General features: G+C 41.0%; 1 protein-coding gene across 1 annotated transcript in view; it reads left to right on the plus strand.

The window, feature by feature from the left end:
- CC2D2B (coiled-coil and C2 domain containing 2B) overlaps positions 1-19,288 on the plus strand; it is a 102,001-nt gene that overhangs the window by 56,045 nt on the left and 26,668 nt on the right. The window contains exons 20-23 of the mRNA XM_074960003.1: positions 449-541; positions 1,923-2,017; positions 8,940-9,110; positions 14,101-14,203. Coding sequence (XP_074816104.1) covers positions 449-541; positions 1,923-2,017; positions 8,940-9,110; positions 14,101-14,203 — 462 coding nt within the window. The remainder of the gene's footprint in view (positions 1-448; positions 542-1,922; positions 2,018-8,939; positions 9,111-14,100; positions 14,204-19,288) is intronic.

Below are 19,288 nucleotides of genomic sequence, written 5' to 3' on the forward strand. Positions count from 1 at the left end.
GCATTTTTTCTTTCCCTACTTCTCTTCCTTTGCCCTCTGCTCAATTTGCATCAGTTTTTTTCTCAGTGTTATCACACAGTCTCACTACTTTTAGTTCCAACACATTTTCCCCTGTAGTTCCTGTTTTCATAAAACTGCTTTGCTATATCTCTGCACCTCTTTGACTCTCCTTTTGTTTTCAGGTCATGTATGGGGAAACACAGATTTCTCCTCTTGCCTATACATTTTAATTTCTCTTTCCCTCTGTTGTTGTTGTTGTTGTTAGTTACAACTTTGTGAACTGTTTAGGGATACACTTTGAGAGAATCCAGCAAAGATGTCATATTCTGGAACTTCTGTTAATTTCATCATAGTTTTTAAAAAGTTTAAATGCCTCTCTTCATTTTCTTTAAAATTTTTTGTAAAGATCAGTATATGATCCAGGAAAATTACCTAATTCTATATTCAGGAATATGAAAGCCAATTAGAGAAGGATATATCAATGACAGATGTGGATCCTATTACTGCACAAAGGATTAGGTCTGCCAACTTTATAAGGAAGGTATGACAAATATTGACATGACTGTATTGGCTATGAGAAAAATGACCAACTTTTTCTTTTCAGAATCTGTAATGTGAATGTAATACTTATTACAGTGTTGCATTGAAATATCCTAGAAAATGAATAACAGTAGAATGTGCAGCAGCAGTCCAAACTTCATCACTAATGAGCCTAAAACCTTTTCTGAAGAGATGACTTCTGGAGCTGAGGCTCTATATCCATACAATCCTTGGCTTCCAGACTTTAAATAAGGGAGTCATTTGTGATGGTGTTTTTGGTGAGCTGGACACCTGTCCTCAATTGGACTGATACCACCAATTAATTTTGTATAGAATACTAAATAGCTATCAGATGGTGATGACTTCTGGTTCCTACCAGCCAGCACTGGAATTCAGCTGATGACCTAGACGTGAGGGGCACCATGTTCCATTACCCATGTCTGTCACTGCACTGTATGCACCAGCCTCAGAGTGACAATGACTAGGGCCCAGACCAAGGGCTCATGCCTGTAAGATGTTCAGTACTTCCTGTGGCGTGTGAGTCCTTTTGACTCTTATTGAAGTAATAGCACCTCAGCATCTTCAGAAATAGAATGTAAGAAATTGATATTTTAGTAAATTACTCTGTTGCTGCCATACACAAAGTCCAGTAGTGGTGAGCAAATATAAGTAATGGAGGCAGGGATACACTAGAGAAGGTGGAGGGGGCTTTGAATCTTTTCTTCTCAGCTGGTTGTAATGGGAGTTTGTTTTATGACACTTTTGACTTTTTTGAAGATAAGGGGCAAGGATTTCTCCTCTGTTGCCCCAAGGGCACTTTATCAGTGTCCAGACAAATTACTCACCCTGAGTGTGGGGGGACATTTTCTGTCCATTAGAATTATCATGTATGTTAATTCTGTGGGTGAAATTATGTGCTGCAGATCTAAGAGATACAGCACAAATCTCTCAACGCAGGTTGTGGGAGGAAAGTGGCTTAATGCCACCTTTGCAGATTCCAGTCTGCTGCGGGGGCCAAAATGATCCCCAGCATAACTAAGGAAGTCTGGGGAAGCTGTCTAAGTTATCGTGGCTTCTTCAGGGTGCCACATGGTTTGCAACATAAGGCAGAACAGCAACAGAGATATCTGTGATGTCTACACTACCTCACTTCCCCTCCATCCAATCTGCGACCTATTTGCTGGGGCTTGCAGTAGTGGACTTGCAAGGCAGTGTAAACTGCTTTAGAAGAATTCTGAACTGGGGGAATCCTCCCCTGGCCTGATCCGGGGCACTGTAGCATGAAAGTGCCATAGTGGAGAATTCCTGCCTATATAGTTACAAATATGAATTTTCATTTTAGAGATGTTATTTTTCATGAAAAACTCAATTATTTTTTGCAGATGAGAAAACTAATTTTAAAGCGACTTGTCAAAGTTAAGCACAAATTTAATTTAATGGATATTGTGAGCGACTATGAAGAAATTATGTCTATGAGGTATAATTAAAAACTAAACTTTGAATTAATGAATGTATCAAAAGATTATGAATTTATGCAAGTGAATTACTTTATTAATGTAATATTTTACTTGGCAGATTTGTAATACTATATATTTTCAAATTGGTGTATGAGAATATAGCCACATGACTCTCACTGAGTTTAATGGATGTGACTTGGCTAAAAGCTAAAAAGAACATTTCAGTTGATCACCTTTGAAAAGTGATTAACAGTTTGCAGTATGAACTTTTGGATTTTTTTAATCGGTCAGAAAGGGAATAGGTAGAAAAATACAAAGAATGTTTTAACTGGTAATTTTTTTAGTGTATGGTTCTATTATGAAAATGTTCTAGTTTTAGTATTGCATAAACTTGCTAATCTCACTTCTGTGCAGGAGTAGCCAATTCATCATCATAACTTGCTTGGGGAATATCAGGTTTCATTTTTGGTCTCTATATCCTTTTTGGTATATATCCTCAGGAGTTACTGTGTTAGGAATGCAGAATTGGTTCTCAAATGGAGCCTAAACTTCAGAAAATTTGCTTCTTTTGGAAAAACCAGGAATCCATAACATATCAGAAGATTCACATTTTTCAGGAATAGTTCCTATCATCTTTACGTTCTAAATTACATTTACATGAAAAGTGTCAAAAGGAATAATATATAAATTGTAAATATTACAAGTGGAAATCAAATTTAAGAAACAAAACAAAACTTGATGAGATTAAATGAATTCTCTTTGCAGTTCCTTATTCATGAATCCATCAAGCAACATTTTAGAAGTGAGTCAGAATTATCAGCATGGGAAATTATCTTGATTCTGATCTATTCCCTCAGCCTAAGACATTTTAGCTGCAGCTCTCTTCCTGAAAATACCAGAGGCAGTTCAGACTTGTCCTCAAGCCCTGGGACTTGGCCTATCCCTTCTACTCCTATGTTAGATTCTCCGCCTGTGGCGGGACAAACAGCAGCTGTTCAGTGCTCCCACATTATCCTTAGCATTTAAAGTAGATTTTGGGGCAACAGTGTGTGAGGCCCTCCCCATTTCCTTTAGGCTGAAATTTTTGAGGCTTTATTCTCCAAATGAGACCACCTGCTGAGCTCCTCTCAGTTTCTCACTCCTTGCATAATGACAGTGTGGGCCAGACAAGGAAAACCAGAGGCCAAGAGATGCTCTATCTGTTATAAGACCCTTCAGGAGCAATAGAAACAGGACTCTACTATGATTGCTCACAACCAGCAGGTCTCACTCTGCCAGGGGAAGGAGCTCAGAGTTTTTGAATCATTAGTTGGGGCCTTTGCTTCCCACCACACCTAGGGGTAATGGAAAGGGAAGGTCAGTACTTTTCAGCTCCAAAGGGTCCGCAAACTGGATCAGTGAATCATTCTCATCAATCAAGGACCCTTGGTGTGAAAGACTAGAACACTCCAAAGCCCAGTCCATCTCTGAGGGGGGAAAATTCCAGGGTCCTATTCTCGGTTCTGTACTGGATCCTAGAACACAAAACTCAAGTCTAAATGCAGACGTAATGCAGATTCTTTTCTATGCGAGGAAGATCACCAAAACTGTCTCAGGGTTACCCGTGCAACAGTGACAACGAACAGATAAGTGGACTGGCTAAGCTGTCAGTGGATAGAATTTGGAACACTTCCCTGAACTAGGAAGTGTTTGGGGGGTATCAAGAGAGGTGTACCTATCTGCATTAAGATTAAACCAAAGGCAAGGCTCTTCTAGACATGGGAAGCGGATCAAAGATCACTGGCTCACAGATATCAGAACCTGCTTCTCTATGCTTTCCTTTCTCTGCTGGCATGAAGGAGAGTAATTCAGAAGATAAGGAGCGAAAACTGGTTATTCTTATAACCAAAGACCAGAGTATTTTGACTGAATGGAGATATTCCTGAAGTCTCCACTCCATTTTCCCAAGTGGCATAATCTCTGTGACAGAGACTACTCTTGCATCCCAAGCCAGACTGCCGGAGCATGACAGTTTGGCTGTTGAGTAACAAGCCTTAAATAAGATGGGGATACTTTTCCAAAGTTAATCTCCCATAGTTATTCTATCCCCTTGATTTATGCAAGGTTCTGGACAGAATTCTTATATTACTTTCAATATAGAAATGTGAGTCCTAGGAAACCAGATGGTACAGCTCTTCTGGATTTCTTACAGAATGACCTACAGCTAGGCCTGACGTCCACTGTGACATCACAGGTCTGTCAGTGTTAAGAGTGTCGTAAACATAGGGTATGTCTATACTACGAAATTAGGTCGAATTTATAGAAGTCGGTTTTTAGAAATCGGTTTTATATATTCGAGTGTGTGTGTCCCCACAGAAAATGCTCTAAGTGCATTAAGTGCATTAACTCGGCAGAGTGCTTCCACAGTACCGAGGCTAGAGTCGACTTCCGGAGTGTTGCACTGTGGGTAGCTATCCCACAGTTCCCGCAGTCTCCGCTGCCCATTGGAATTCTGGTTTGAGATCCCAATGCCTGATGGGGCCAAAACATTGTCGCGGGTGGTTCTGGGTACATATCATCAGGCCCCCGTTCCCTCCCTCCCTCCGTGAAAGCAAGGGCAGACAATCGTTTCGCGCCTTTTTTCCTGAGTTACCTGTGCAGACGCCATACCATGGCAAGCATGGAGCCTGCTCAGGTAACCGTCACCGTATGTCTCCTGGGTGCTGGCAGACGTGGTACTGCATTGCTACAGCAGCATCAACCCATTGCCTTGTGGCAGCAGAAGGTACAGTACGACTGGTAGCCGTCATCGTCATGTCCGAGGTGCTCCTGGCCGATGTGTCCGCCTGGGCAGACATGGGCGCAGGGACTAAATTTGGAGTGACTTGACCAGGTCATTCTCTTTAGTCCTGCAGTCAGTCCTATTGAACCATCTTATGGTGAGCAGGCAGGCAATACGGATTGCTAGCAGTCCTACTGTACCATCTTCTGCCAGGCAGGCAAGAGCTGAGGATGGCTAGCAGTCCTACTGCACCGTCTTCTGCCGAGCAGCCATGAGATGTGGATGGCTTGCAGTCCTTCTGCACCGTCTGCTGCCAGCCAAAGATGTAAAAGATAGATGGATGATCAAAACAAGAAATAGACCAGATTTGTTTTGTACTCATTTGCTTCCCTCCCTCCCCCATCTAGGGGACTCATTCCTCTAGGTCACACTGCAGTCACTCACAGAGAAGGTGCAGCGAGGTAAATCTAGCCATGTATCAATCAGAGGCCAGACCAACCTGCTTGTTCCAATAAGAACAATTACTTAGGTGCACCATTTCTTATTGGAACCCTCCGTGAAGTCCTACCTGAAATACTCCTTGATGTAAAGCCACCCCCTTTGTTGATTTTAATTCCCTGTAAGCCAACCCTGTAAGCCATGTCGTCAGTCGCCCCTGTCATGACATGCCCATGTCGTCAGGAAGGGACTTTATTCCCAGACCAGAAAATAACTGTTGGGGATGTTGAAATGCCTATAGTTATCCTTGGGGACCCAGCCTATCCCTTAATGCCATGGCTCATGAAGCCGTACACAGGCAGCCTGGACAGTAGTCAGGAGCTGTTCAACTACAGGCTGAGCAAGTGCAGAATGGTGGTAGAATGTGCATTTGGACGTTTAAAGGCGCGCTGGTGCAGTTTACTGACTCGCTTAGACCTCAGTGAAACCAATATTCCCACTGTTATTACTGCTTGCTGTATGCTCCACAATATCTGTGAGAGTAAGGGGGAGATGTTTATGGCGGGGTGGGAGGTTGAGGCAAATCGCCTGGCTGCTGGTTACGCGCAGCCAGACACCAGGGTGGTTAGAAGAGCACAGGAGGGCGCGGTACGCATCAGAGAAGCTTTGAAAACCAATTTCATGACTGGCCAGGCTATGGTGTGAAAGTTCTGTTTGTTTCTCCTTGATGAAACTCCCTGCCCCTTGGTTCACTCTACTTCCCTGTAAGCTAACCACCCTCCCCTCCTCCCTTCGATCACCGCTTGCAGAGGCAATAAAGTCATTGTTGCTTCACATTCATGCATTCTTTATTCATTCATCACACAAATAGGGGGATGACTACCAAGGTAGCCCAGGAGGGGTGGTGGAGGAGGGAAGGAAAATGCCACACAGCACTTTAAAAGTTTACAACTTTAAAATTTATTGAATGACAGCCTTCTGTTTTTTGGGCAATCCTCTGTGGTGGAGTGGCTGGTTGGCCGGAGGCCCCCCCACCGTGTTCTTGGGCGTCTGGGTGTGGAGGCTATGGAACTTGGGGAGGAGGGTGGTTGGTTACACAGGGGCTGTAGTGGCAGTCTGTGCTCCAGCTGCCTTTGCTGCAGCTCAGCCATACACTGGAGCATACTGGTTTGATCCTCCAGCAGCCTCAGCATTGAATCCTGCCTCCTCTCATCATGTTGCTGCCACATTTGAGCTTCAGCCCTCTCTTCAGCCCGCCACTTACTCTCTTCAGCCCACCACCTCTCCTCCCAGTCATTTTGTGCTTTCCTGCACTCTGACATTATTTGCCTACCACGCATTCATCTGTGCTCTGTCAGTATGGGAGGACAGCATGAGCTCAGAGAACATTTCATCACAAGTGCATTTTTTTTCTTTCTAATCTTCACTAGCCTCTGGGAAGGAGAAGATCCTGTGATCATTGAAACACATGCAGCTAGTGGAGAAAAAAATAGGGACAGCGGTATTTTAAAAGACACATTTTATAAAACAGTGGCTACACTCTTTCAGGGTAAACCTTGCTGTTAACATTACATACATAGCACATGTGCTTTCATTACAAGGTCGCATTTTGCCTCCCCCCACCGCGTGGCTACCCCCTCAACCCTCCCCCCTCCCTGTGGGTAACAGCGGGGAACATTTCTGTTCAGCCACAGGCAAACAGCCCAGCCGGAACAGGCACTTCTGAGTGTCCCCTGAAGAAAAGCACCCTATTTCAACCAGGTGACCATGAATGATATCTCACTCTCCTGAGGATAACACAGAGAGATAAAGAACGGATGTTGTTTTAACGCCAGCAAACATACACTGCAATGCTTTGTTGTACAATGATTCCCGAGTACGTGTTACTGGCCTGGAGTGGTAAAGTGTCCTACCATGGAGGACGCAATAAGGCTGCCCTTCCCAGAAACCTTTTGCAAAGGCTTTGGGAGTACATCCAGGAGAGCCGCGATTAATCCAGGGCAAATTAATCCTTTCACATGCTTGCTTTTAAACATGTATAGTATTTTAAAAGGTACACTCACCGGAGGTCCCTTCTCCGCCTGCTGGGTCCAGGAGGCAGCATTGGGTGGGTTCGGGGGGTACTGGTTCCAGGTCCAGGGTGAGAAACAGTTCCTGGCTGTCTGGAAAACCGGTTTCTCCGCTTGCTTGCTGTGAGCTATCTACAACTTCATCATCATCATCATCTTCTTCATCCCCAAAACCTTCTTCCGTGTTGCCTCCATCTCCATTGAAGGAGTCAAACAACACGGCTGGGGTAGTGGTGGCTGAACCCCCTAAAATGGCATGCAGCTCATCATAGAAGCGGCATGTTTGGGGCTCTGACCCAGAGCAGCCGTTCGCCTCTCTGGTTTTCTGGTAGGCTTGCCTCAGCTCCTTAAGTTTCACGTGGCACTGCTTCGGGTCCCTGTCCTTCATGCCCTGGGAGATTTTGACAAAGGTTTTAGCATTACGAAAACTGGAACAGAGTTCTGATAGCACGGATTCCTCTCCCCATACAGCGATCAGATCCCGTACCTCCTGTTCAGTCCATGCTGGAGCTCTTTTGTGATTCTGGGACCCCATCATGGTCACCTCTGCTGATGAGCTCTGCATGGTCACCTGCAGCTTGCCACACTGGCCAAACAGGAAATGAGATTCAAAAGTTCGCGGTTCTTTTCCTGTCTACCTGGCCAGTGCATCTGAGTTGAGAGTGCTGTCCAGAGCGGTCACAATGGAGCACTGTGGGATAACTCCCGGAGGCCAATACCGTCGAATTGTGTCCACAGTACCCCAAATTCGACCCGGCAAGGCCGATTTAAGCGCTAATCCACTTGTCAGGGGTGGAGTAAGGAAATCGATTTTAAGAGCCCTTTAAGTCGAAATAAAGGGCTTCATCGTGTTGACCGGTGCAAGTTTACATCGATTTAATGCTGCTAAATTCGACCTAAAGTCCTAGTGTAGACCAGGGCATAGGTGTATCCAAATCTCTGGTAGATCATCCAATGGTATCAAGATTCCTTAACACAGCATTTCTACACAAACCAACACTGACACCTATCTTCCTTATCTGGGATATGCTTATAGCACTAGAAACTTTCATAAACCATTCATTCATACTGATAGGTTCTAACTCTGGAAAACATCATCTTAATTCATTTTCTTCCACCCTATGCATCAGAACTTGAAAGCTTGCAAATCTCTGTACTTAGGTGGATTGAGTTTTTTTATCACTGAAACATACTTAGCCTTGATTACAAAAGAGATCAGAACCTACTCCACACTTTCCACAGTAGCATTCTGTGTAGAAAGGGCATCAGGTACTTTAAATGAAATCTGTAAAGCTGTTACCTGCTCATCAATCAACACTTTTTTTAAGCATTACAGGCTTTACCTTCATTCTGTTGCGGAAACCTCCTTTGGCAGGAGGCTGTTCCAAATAGTGGTCCCCAATGGATCAATATTACTGATTTTAGGAAAGGTTGAAAATTTTTTTGTCTTACATATCTGACTATATGGGGCTTGTAATGCACATTTTACTGTAGTTTCTAAATGCTTCCCAGGCGAATTAGATTTGCATGGTAAGGTCTGAAGTGGACTTTGTGGAGCCTTTGTGTAAAGCACAATCATAGAAAGGTAACAAATTTTCCATTTTCTTAAATCATGTATAATAAAGGAAGATGTTTATATATAAAGCTGACTAAAACATTTTCAACTTTGTCTAGCCAATTGAGGAATGCAGTTTTTAAGCTAGGTGAACGTAGAAGACATTTAAAGCCGCAAAGAAAAGAGAGGAAAAAAGTTCCAGCGCAGACGGTCTCTGATGGAGATCTTAAGCTTCTTATCAGAATATTGAGAGCTTATAACATTCCTTCAAGAAATCCATCAGTTACTAGGTAGGAAACCATAGGAACAGAAGTTAGGGATTGTAAAAACCTATTAGGTAATTTGGTACATCCTCCACGTAGTCCAGGATTGTTCCCTAATGAATCTTTTGTAGAGTTTTGTCTAGTTTAGTTTCTACCATTTCCCTTGCAAGAGCATTCCCATAGTTTTATAGATCTCACTTAAAAGAAGAAACAATGTAACTGACCAAAAGTGCAGATTATAGAATTTTGTTAGTTATTCAACTCCAATGAAATCTGTAAATTATCTATAAGGAACAGTATGCTGTTGATAGTTCTGTTATGTGTTTAATGCTGCTTATATTGACATGGAATTGTTTCAGCTATCCAGAATGCAGGGCTACTGTATAGTTATTGATGCATAAGTGTACAGATTTTTCTCCCCAGAAATGAACTTTTCTGCACTGTGATCAGGAACATAGGAATTGACATAGCAGGTCAGACCATATGCTTTGGTGGATGATGTAAAACCACCTTAGGATCAGCAATAACTTGCCCAGAAAAGTTCTACAGGATTGGGTCAGAATACTGTGCCATTTGCATGGCAATCTCCCAAGTCCTGCTCCCAGTATAGATGTCCAATCCAGCAGGAGTTTATGCAAGGAAGAATTCCACAAAGCAGCACCCTTTCATTTTGCACTCCTAGATGGTGATCTGGTGGAGTGCTCTACCTTCCACTCACAAGATGGAAAGTATGATGAGACTTCTTGTAACGGATTGATTGGTGGTTGATATGTTCAGCTCTTTTCTGGATACTGCTTAGCTGGGATTGAACTAACTGTCTTCATCTAAGTATGAGCTGTCAGATATAGTACAGAAAGGAAAAAAAGGAAGTCAACTTGGCTGGGACATCATATGGTATCTGACAGAAAATGTTCTTAATTAGAAACTATAATTTGTTAGCCAGTTTTACTTATCAAGTAAAAGAAACACATTGAGTTGCTCATAATGTAACTTTTGACCCATATGCACTCTCTGGTAGTAATATTTTGTTTAATATTTTGCTTCTAAAATGAAGATCAGTTTGTAAGTCTCATAGAATTTAGTATTTTTTCAACTGAATGACTGCATAAGCTATTTTTTTTAAAGTAGAGACTATGTTGTCTTCACCCACTTAATATTTCCTTTAATGCTTTATGTAATTACTCATTTAAGTTTTAGAAATATTCTTCTAGTAAGACTGGAAAATTAAGTGAAGCTTGCTCTGAAAAGGATAGTATTTGCAAGTTGGAACTAAATTTAAAAACATCACTTAAGTTTTATAATACAGCAAACAAAAACAGTTGCTATCTGTGTATTTACATTAGATGAGCACAATTTTCTTTCTAGCTACCACAAATATTAATCTAAATATTTTAACACACCAAACCTGGTTTAAGAGCTACTGCATCATGAGAAACATTTTCATTAAAGCTAACATACTGCTAGGGCATAAAGTAGGAAATGAAAGTATTTACAGAAAAATGCATTCAGAGTGATAACTATACCAATGAGATGTAATGTTTGACAAACATTCTATCATTTAAAAACTTGTTTAAAATATTAGTACTTTATTATTTGGATAAAGTAGGAGAAGTTCATGACTTTCAATGCTTGTACTGTAGACTCAATTCATGAAGACATTTACTCTTTATTATACTTTATGGCTGAGCAAAGCAAGGTCTAACATTCCATGTGATGGCATTTCTGTTTGTATCTCTAAGGCATTAAGAAAGTGGATGGAATGTGGGGGACAAAAAGCCCCGGGCCTGAGGAAGAAAATGGGGGACAATGGTATGGGAGCCATGGGAACCACATAGGTTGCTGGCATGAGATGGGGAAGAATGAGGTTGACACAGCGCCCCTGCCATGGTAAAGAAGGGGAAAATATGGGGAAGGAGAAATGAAGCAGTACAGAGAGACCCTGGCATTTTGGAGAAGGCCCCTGGCAGAGAAGGAAGAACAGGGGACCCTTGTATGGGAACATGGGCAACACAGAGACCTTGGCATATGGGGGAATGGGCACACTGAGCCTCTGGCATGTGTGGAGGAGGGAATCGGGGGGGAGCACAATGAGCCCCTAGCATGTAGCAGTGGGGGGATACATAGAGACCATGGCATGAGGGAGGAAAGTGTTGGAGGCAGGTTGCGTAGAGTCCCTGAAATAGGGATGGGAAGGTGGCTCACAGGGAACTTGTTGGAGGTGCGGGGAAAATGGAGGAATGAAAGGAGGCCCTGGTATGTGTAATGTGTTCGGCCTACAAAAGTAACAAATTGTGCGGTCCTTTCGTTTATTTGGAGTTCAGCTGCATAATGAAAGACTAATTCAGTGTATAAAACATGTAGGAACGGTTTGTGAGAGTACAGATGTCTAGCATAATGGTTGCCAAATCCAATTAAATTCTTGTGCAGTTCTGAGCTCTTGTTTATCTGAAACAAAGAAAAAGTAAATTCCTTGAGAGAGTGTGCATCTAAGAATGTGTGCCTCATTCCAAACTTGCTATGCAAATAATTAGCATTACAAAACAACAGTCTATAACTTTCATGCAATTGGACATTGTTTGCAATAATGGATAGGCTGATTCCTTCACAGAATGCAAATCATATTTAGCAACAATAATTAAATTAGAGATGGTTTATTCATTATTTCATCCATGGTATATTACAATACCCCAAATGTAAAGAAAAAATTCACTGTGGTTCTGAGATTAGTGTGAAAATAAAACAAAACTACAACACGAAAGAGACTCAGCGATAGCTTAACGCGCCCAAAAATAATTTATGAAAATTTCAGTCAAGGAGAAGTGAGAGTCCATCTAGGAGCTAAAATGTGGAAATTGTGTCCCTGAGAGAGACAGCCTCACCAGCTGCTCATAAATGCAGGATCAAAAGCTGCCAAGTGTTGGGACGGGGGGGACGACATTCAGATTGGGCCTTTGGGCTGAAGTTTATTTTGCCTAAAAACTGCATGAAGTTTAACATGTTATCAAAGGACTTTATAATTAATAGAAATGGATTATCATAGTGTTAGGGATAACTATGCTTCTGTGGAAGCTGGGCTGGCTGGAGAAGCAGACCAGCAGGGTGCCATTTAAGGAGGGTGAAGAGGCCCTCTTACCCCCCCCCCCGAGTTTCTAACGACATTATAATTTTACAAACAGGCATGGTGCTGGGGGTGCTTGTGGAAACTATAGCCACCCCAAAATTGCCTTTGCTCCCCTGTATCCACTCGTCCCAGAGCTGGGTGCCCAGCCCGCAGCAGCTGCTCTCCGGCTGCCCAGCTCCCATCACCCTTCCCACACTCCCCCGACAGACTCTTTCTCTCTCTCTCACACACAGTCTTTCTCACACACTTCCCAAAGAAGTTGCCCCTTCTTTGGGATGCTGATCCATAGCTGGTGCAGCACAGGGGGAGCTCGCCTGATGCAAGAGGTGGCTATGCCTAGTGGGTCTCTGCTGGCGTTGGGGGACAGGTAGCCTGTCTGTGCTGGTTCCTCTGGCTCAGGAGGGGGAGCTGCGGCTGCTGTTGTACTGAACAAGTTCCACTTAGAGACGGACGCTGACACACTCAGGCACACACAGTCTGTCTCTCTCTCTCTCACACACACACACACATTCTCTAACACACAATATTATTATTCTTATTGTTACTTCTTGCTACTTCCTGTCAAAATGTGCAGTGCACATATATTCTCAAATTTTATTCTTTCAGGATTATAGTACTGTTATTTTAGTTTTTGTCTGGTTTGTGCATTTCATAATTTTATTTCTCTCTTATGCTTAAATTTAATTATTTGAGTAATGAGTTCTAAAATGCCTAATCTGTCCTGGCTGGAGTATCATTATTACTTTATTACCAGATCGTGCTTTGTCAGTCATTATTTAAAGTGGTACAATCAAATAATAGTATGCTTCTAGAATGTAAATTTAGTTTGTACCTCATCTTAGCAGTGCCAGTTTAAAATCAATTAGCTAAACACATAACTATAGATACTGTGGAGGTGGTCACTTATTTTCAAATTGTATTTTTAATTATATCTGTAAAATAGCTTAAAATTTGTACAAAAACAAATGTGGTTCCAAGTCTGATTCTAATAGTAATGACAGAGTCAGACGTTAGTGAGTCATGTCCATGATTGTGATTGGTAAACATAAATGCCAAAATAATTAGAAAAATAAAATCTCGTTCTTAATAAAAGAGAAAAATATTGCATGTATTAAAATTAAGTAAATGTGGTTTTGGTAGAATGAAAAACTATAGACTAAAATGGAATAGATAATGGCAGTAACAGAGTGTGTCTGTTAGAGAAAGTAAGCAGATTTTAAGCAGATTTTATTTATTTTTATTTATCTCTACGAAAGATAGTGTACCAAAGTATCAAACTGGTATCTGAGTTAAGGCTCCAAAACTGATACCGCAAAGCTTGGGATTGTGAATATCTTGCTGTAGTATCTCCTGATTGTTCTAAATTTACATATAAATTTAAAATATGGCTTTAATTGGTGTTGTATATTTTTTTTTCTTTCTTTAAACAGGAAGTAGATACAGTGCTCCTGTCAGCTAATTTCTAAATTGTTATCTGCAAATAAAACCTAGAATTTTCAGGTGCCTAAGTAGCCCCTGGAATCATGGTTAAGGTTGCCCCTCTGCCCCCAAAAGCTGAAATGGAACCCCTGCAGACCAGGCACCCCAGTTCCGTGGCAGCGCCTGGAGGCATAATGTGTCCAGACTGAAATGATTTCAGTGGGATTTGGACTGGAACAATGGAGTGGCTGCATGATCAGGCCCATAGTTTTAGACATTTCTTCATTTTAGGGATTTATGTTTTGATTTGTGTTACTGATTTGTTAGCTGTTCTTTATAAGTATGTATAGCATCTGTAAATAGTAAACTAATTATCTGTAGCATCTGTAAATAATGAACTAATACAAGCAATTGCCATGTAGATTCAAAAGAAAAGCTGGTTGAAATGTGTATGTCATTCCTGTTTTATATCTAAAGACCTGCAGGTGTTCATTCGCCAGCATATGCAATTAATCAGCTGTCCCGGAGTCAACATCTACGATCAGGCAAGTCATCATACACATCTGATCCTCTAAGTGAGGTAAATAACTTAAATTACTCAAACAACAACAAAAAACCCCAAAGAGTGAATCATTTTGTATTGTTTAAAAGTAGGGCTGTCAATTAATCACAGTTAACTCACGTGATTAACTCAAAAATTAATCACAATTAAAAAAATTAATCGCGATTAATCGCACTGTTAAACAATAGAATATCAATTGAAATTTATTAAATATTTTGGATGTTTTTCTACATTTTCAAATATATTGATTTCTGTTGCAACACAGAATACAAAGTGTACAGTGCTCACTTTATATTATTATTTTTTATTACAAATATTTGCACTGTAAAAATTATAAACAAAAGAAATAGTATTTTTCAGTTAACCTCATACAAGTACTATAGTGCAATCTCTTTATTGTGAAAGCGTAACTAACAATTGTAGATTTTTTTTGTTACATCACTGGACTCAAAAGCAAAACAATGTAAAGCTTTAGAACCTACAAGTCCACTAAGTCCTACTTCTTGTTCAGCCAATCGCTATGACAGACACATTTGTTTACATTTATAGGAGATACTGCTGTCTGCTTCCTATATACAATGTCACCTGAAAGTCAGAACAGTCATTTGCATGGGACCTTTGTAGCTGGCATTGCAAGATATCTACAAGCCAGATATGCTAAACATTTGAATGCCCCTTCATGCTTTGGCCACCATTCCAGACGACATGCTTCCATGCTGAGGATGCTCATTAAAAAAATAATGCATTAATTAAATTTGTGACTGAACTCTTTCGGGGAGAATTGTATGTCTGATGTTCTGTTTTACCCTCATTCTGCCATATATTTCATGTTATGGCAGTCTCAGATGATGACCCAGCACATGTTCGTTTGAAGAACACTTTCACTGCAGATTTGACAAAATGCAAAGAAGGTACCAATCTGAGCTTTCTAAGGATAGCTACAGCATTCAACCCAAGGTTTAAGAATCTGAAGTGCCGTCCAAAATCTCAGAGGGATGAGGTGTGGAGCATGCTTTCAGAAGTCTTAAAAGAGCAACACTCAGATGCGGAAACCACAGAACCCAAACCACCAAAAAAAGAAAATGAATCTTCTCCTGGTGGCATCTGACTCAGAGGATGAAAATGAACATGTGTCGGTCCGCTCTGCTTTGGATCATTATCGAGCAGAACCAGTCATCAGCATGGACGCATGTCCTCTGCAATGATGGTTGAAGCATGAAGGGACATATGAGTCTTTAGCACATATGGCACGTAAATATCTTGCACCGCCAGCTACAACAGTGCCATGAGAACTCCTGTTCTCACTTTCAGGTGACATTGTAAACAAGAAGCAGGCAGCGTTATCTCCTGCAAATTGTAACCAAACTTGTTTGTCTGAGCGATTGGCTGAAGTAGGACTGAGTGGACTTGTAGGCTCTAAAGTTTTACATTGTTTTATTTTTTTGTACAGAATTCTAAATTTGTAAATTCAACTTTCATGATAAAGAGATTGCATTACAGTACTTGTATTAGGTGAATTGAAAAATACTATTTTTTGTTTTTTACCGAGCAAATATTTGTAATAAAAATACATATAAAGTGAGCACTGTACACTTTGTATTCTGTGTTGTAATTGAAATCAATATATCTGAAAATGTAGAAAACATCCAAAAATATTTAAAGAAATGATATTCTATTATTGCTTAACATCGCGATTAATCGCAATTCATTTTTTTAATCGTGCGATTAATCGCAGTTCATTTTTTTAATCGCTTGACAGCCCTATTTAAAAGGCATGACAAAGGCCTCAAACAGTATTTTGACAATGGATAAGAGGGCAAATTTTATTTTCTTTATTGTAACCGTATCTGCCATGTCAATACTTATTTAAATTGTCCCTCAACAATATATTGATTTGGGACAAAATTCCTCTTGACATTTAAGAATTTGTTCTTATTCTTTAAAAAGATCTCCAACCCTTTGTTCTGTCACAGCTTGTTTTTGCTTCAGTACCTCTGGTATTTTGAGGGATTTCAGTTTCATTATTATAGTTAAATATGTATTTTTATGGTAATTTCTCAAAATGCAAATTTTCTGATTTTGGACAGCAGTAGTTTCCAACCTTTTCAGCCTGAGAAATGAACATTATTTCAAACAGGTCAAGGGCCACAATCAACATTTTTGGGCTCTCTGTTCTGCTCAGTCTAAAGGGAGCAGAACCACCTGCAGGTCCCATGCTGCTGATTTCCCCAACATGGGGTTAGTCCCAGTGGGCATAGAGAAATCATAGATGGCTTCTGTGTCTCCTTTCCCACAGTCCTTGTCACTGGGGCATTTCAGTGTTAGGAAGGGGTATGCTGGGGTTGAGAGGAAGAGTGATCAGAGTGCATTGTGGTCTGGCTATTGCATGGGAGGGCCTGTGGATACCATAACTACCTGACACTGGCTGCTCTAATCAACGCTGAGACAAAGCAAATAATTAGCGTGTGATAACTGGCTGTTGGTTCTCAAATTCTCTTTCTTTTCTTTTCTTTCCTTTTCTTTTCTTCTGGGCTGCCCTTGATGGCTGTGTATGGGAAGGAGAGGGGAAGGAGAGCCATCCTTTACTAAGTGCTCCCCTAGTCTCAGGCAGTGCCCGCTGAATTCCTATCCTGCCCTCCCTGGGGCTCCCATAGTCTAGTAGGAAAGCAGGCAAATGGCATAGCCAGACTACTCTTTCTTCCTCCTATGATGCAGCAGGTGGTCACCAGGGGAACTGCTAAGCAACTGCAGCAGGGAAGGGATAGAGCTCCAAGTGCCCCCTACTGCCCCCCTGTCTTAATGGGGTCATTTCAAACACTGCAGTTTAAAAGTTTTAGGACACAACTCAGAGAGCACATTTCCTATTAAGAATGAAATACATATTTTCTTCTTAACACTCACCATTCAGGGCCACAGTTTAGAGCCTCCAGGGCCACAGGTTGGGCCCCACTGATGTATAATGACAACTCTAAATTTAAATTAATATTAAAAACTAATTTTCAGAAATCTTAGAAGAAGATGAAAGTTAAACTGTATTTGGGAGACTTTCAGTCTTGTAGAACCCAATAACCTGTAAGTCTTAATATATCATAAGAGTTGGAATCATATCTTAATATAAATTCTAGAGATAAGGGTCATCTTTCATGAGGGTATCGTTATATATACTGAGCAACTGTTATCTAAAAATAAATAGCACTTGACCAGATGTATCATTTATCAGTCACTAATGTACTGAGTAAATAAGCTGGTTAATTTCCATGTGTTATTCACCAGGGAGCTGGACTTTAATGAATAAAATTTTCTTAGTTGCTACTTGCTTGCAGGTAACCACAGTCTCCCTGTTGCTGTCATCCTAGACTCTCTGCTATATCGCTAGGCTTGACAGAATTCAATTTTGTATTCGTTGGTAATTTTGATGGATAATGTCGATATTTATTTTAAGTATTTTTTTATTTTTATCAATTTAAATTTTCAGACCTCTGCAAAATTGAGTTTTAAGTGATTTTTTTAAAATTTTTGCTATTTAAATTTTAACAATTGTTAGAAAGTATAGGGGGTCAGACAATAATTATTTAATGACAGTAGACAGTGAGATTCAAAATAATAAAGTTTTCAAATAGTTAAACACACACTAACATCACATGTCAAAATATAAAAGTATCCTTATATCAAACGCTAATAAGTTCTCAAACAGCATTTTTCTTACTTTGCCTACCTGTAAATTTAAATTATCAGCAGAAATATTTTTCATTGGTTTCTGTGTGTATGGTGAAATGGACATTTACCAACATTTATCAATAAAAATCTGATATTTCTAAAGTCATATGTAGCATTGATATCAAGACATATATTATAAGATATTAAATCTACAAGATTAAATTCAACAAAGACAAGTGCTAAGTAAGAAAAAAATCAAATGTACAACTATATAATGGGGAATAACTGGCTAACTGGTAGTACTGCTGAGAAGAATCTGGGGGTTATAGTGGATCACAAATTGAATATGAGCCAACAATGTGATGCAATTGTGAAAAAGGCTAATATCGCTCTGGAGTGCATTAACAGGAGTGTTGTATGTAAGACACGGAAGGTAATTGTCTGCTGTGCCTAGCCCTGGTGAGCTCTCAGCTGAAGTGCTGTGTCCAGATCTCAGTGGCACACTTTATGAAAGATTGCATGAATTGGAGAGAGTCCAGAGAGCAACAAAAATGATAAAAATACTCCTGGGGGAATTCTGCATCAAAATATTAAAAATTCTACAAAATTCTATTTGTCAAAATAACACTATATAATCACATCAGTTTCAATTATTTTGGTAAATTATTTCAAAATACCTGTCAGCAAGTATGTCTGTGACAATACAAACACAACAAATTCCCCCAGGAGTAGAGAGTTAAATAAACCCCTACGACAACCCAGTTCCTGCTTCTCTGTCCCCCCCGCAAACCCAGCCATGGGCCCCCCGCACCTAGATACTCTCTCCCACCCCAGCCCAGCTGCAGGCCCCTCCCCCGGCCCAGACACTCACACCCCTTCCCTCCAGAGGCCAGCTGTGGACCGCTCCCCGCTGCCCCAGGCCCAGACACTCACAGACCCTACCCTCCTAGAGCCCAGGGATCCAGAGGGAGAAACAGTCTGATGCTGGGTCACGGGCTTACCGGAGTTTCCTGTGCACTGCTGCCTCCTTCCTTCAGTGTGTGCAGGGAATTGCAGCTTCTGGGAACCCTCCAGTTTGCTCCCCCTTCCTGCAGCCTTGTCGTCTATTTGTGAGCTGGGCTCTGCTCGGTACAGCAGCCCCTAGTCGGAGCCAACATTTCTACAGCCCATTTCTCTAGGGAAAAAAGAAAATTCTGTGCGCACAACATTAATTTCTGCAAAATTCTGAATTGTGCAATGGTGCAGAATTCCCCCAGGAGTATAAACAACGTAGAAAACCTGACCTTTAAAAAAAAACTGGGCTTGCTTAGTCTTGAGAAAAGACAACTGACGCGGGATCTGATCACAGTCTGCAAGTACGTTCAGAGCTGTTACAAAGAGGATGGTGAACAATTGTTCTCCATGTCCACTGAAGGTAGGACAAGAAGTAATTGTCTTAATCTGCAG

Source organism: Natator depressus, chromosome 7 (assembly GCF_965152275.1).
Source record: "Natator depressus isolate rNatDep1 chromosome 7, rNatDep2.hap1, whole genome shotgun sequence".
NCBI lineage: Eukaryota > Metazoa > Chordata > Testudines > Cheloniidae > Natator > Natator depressus.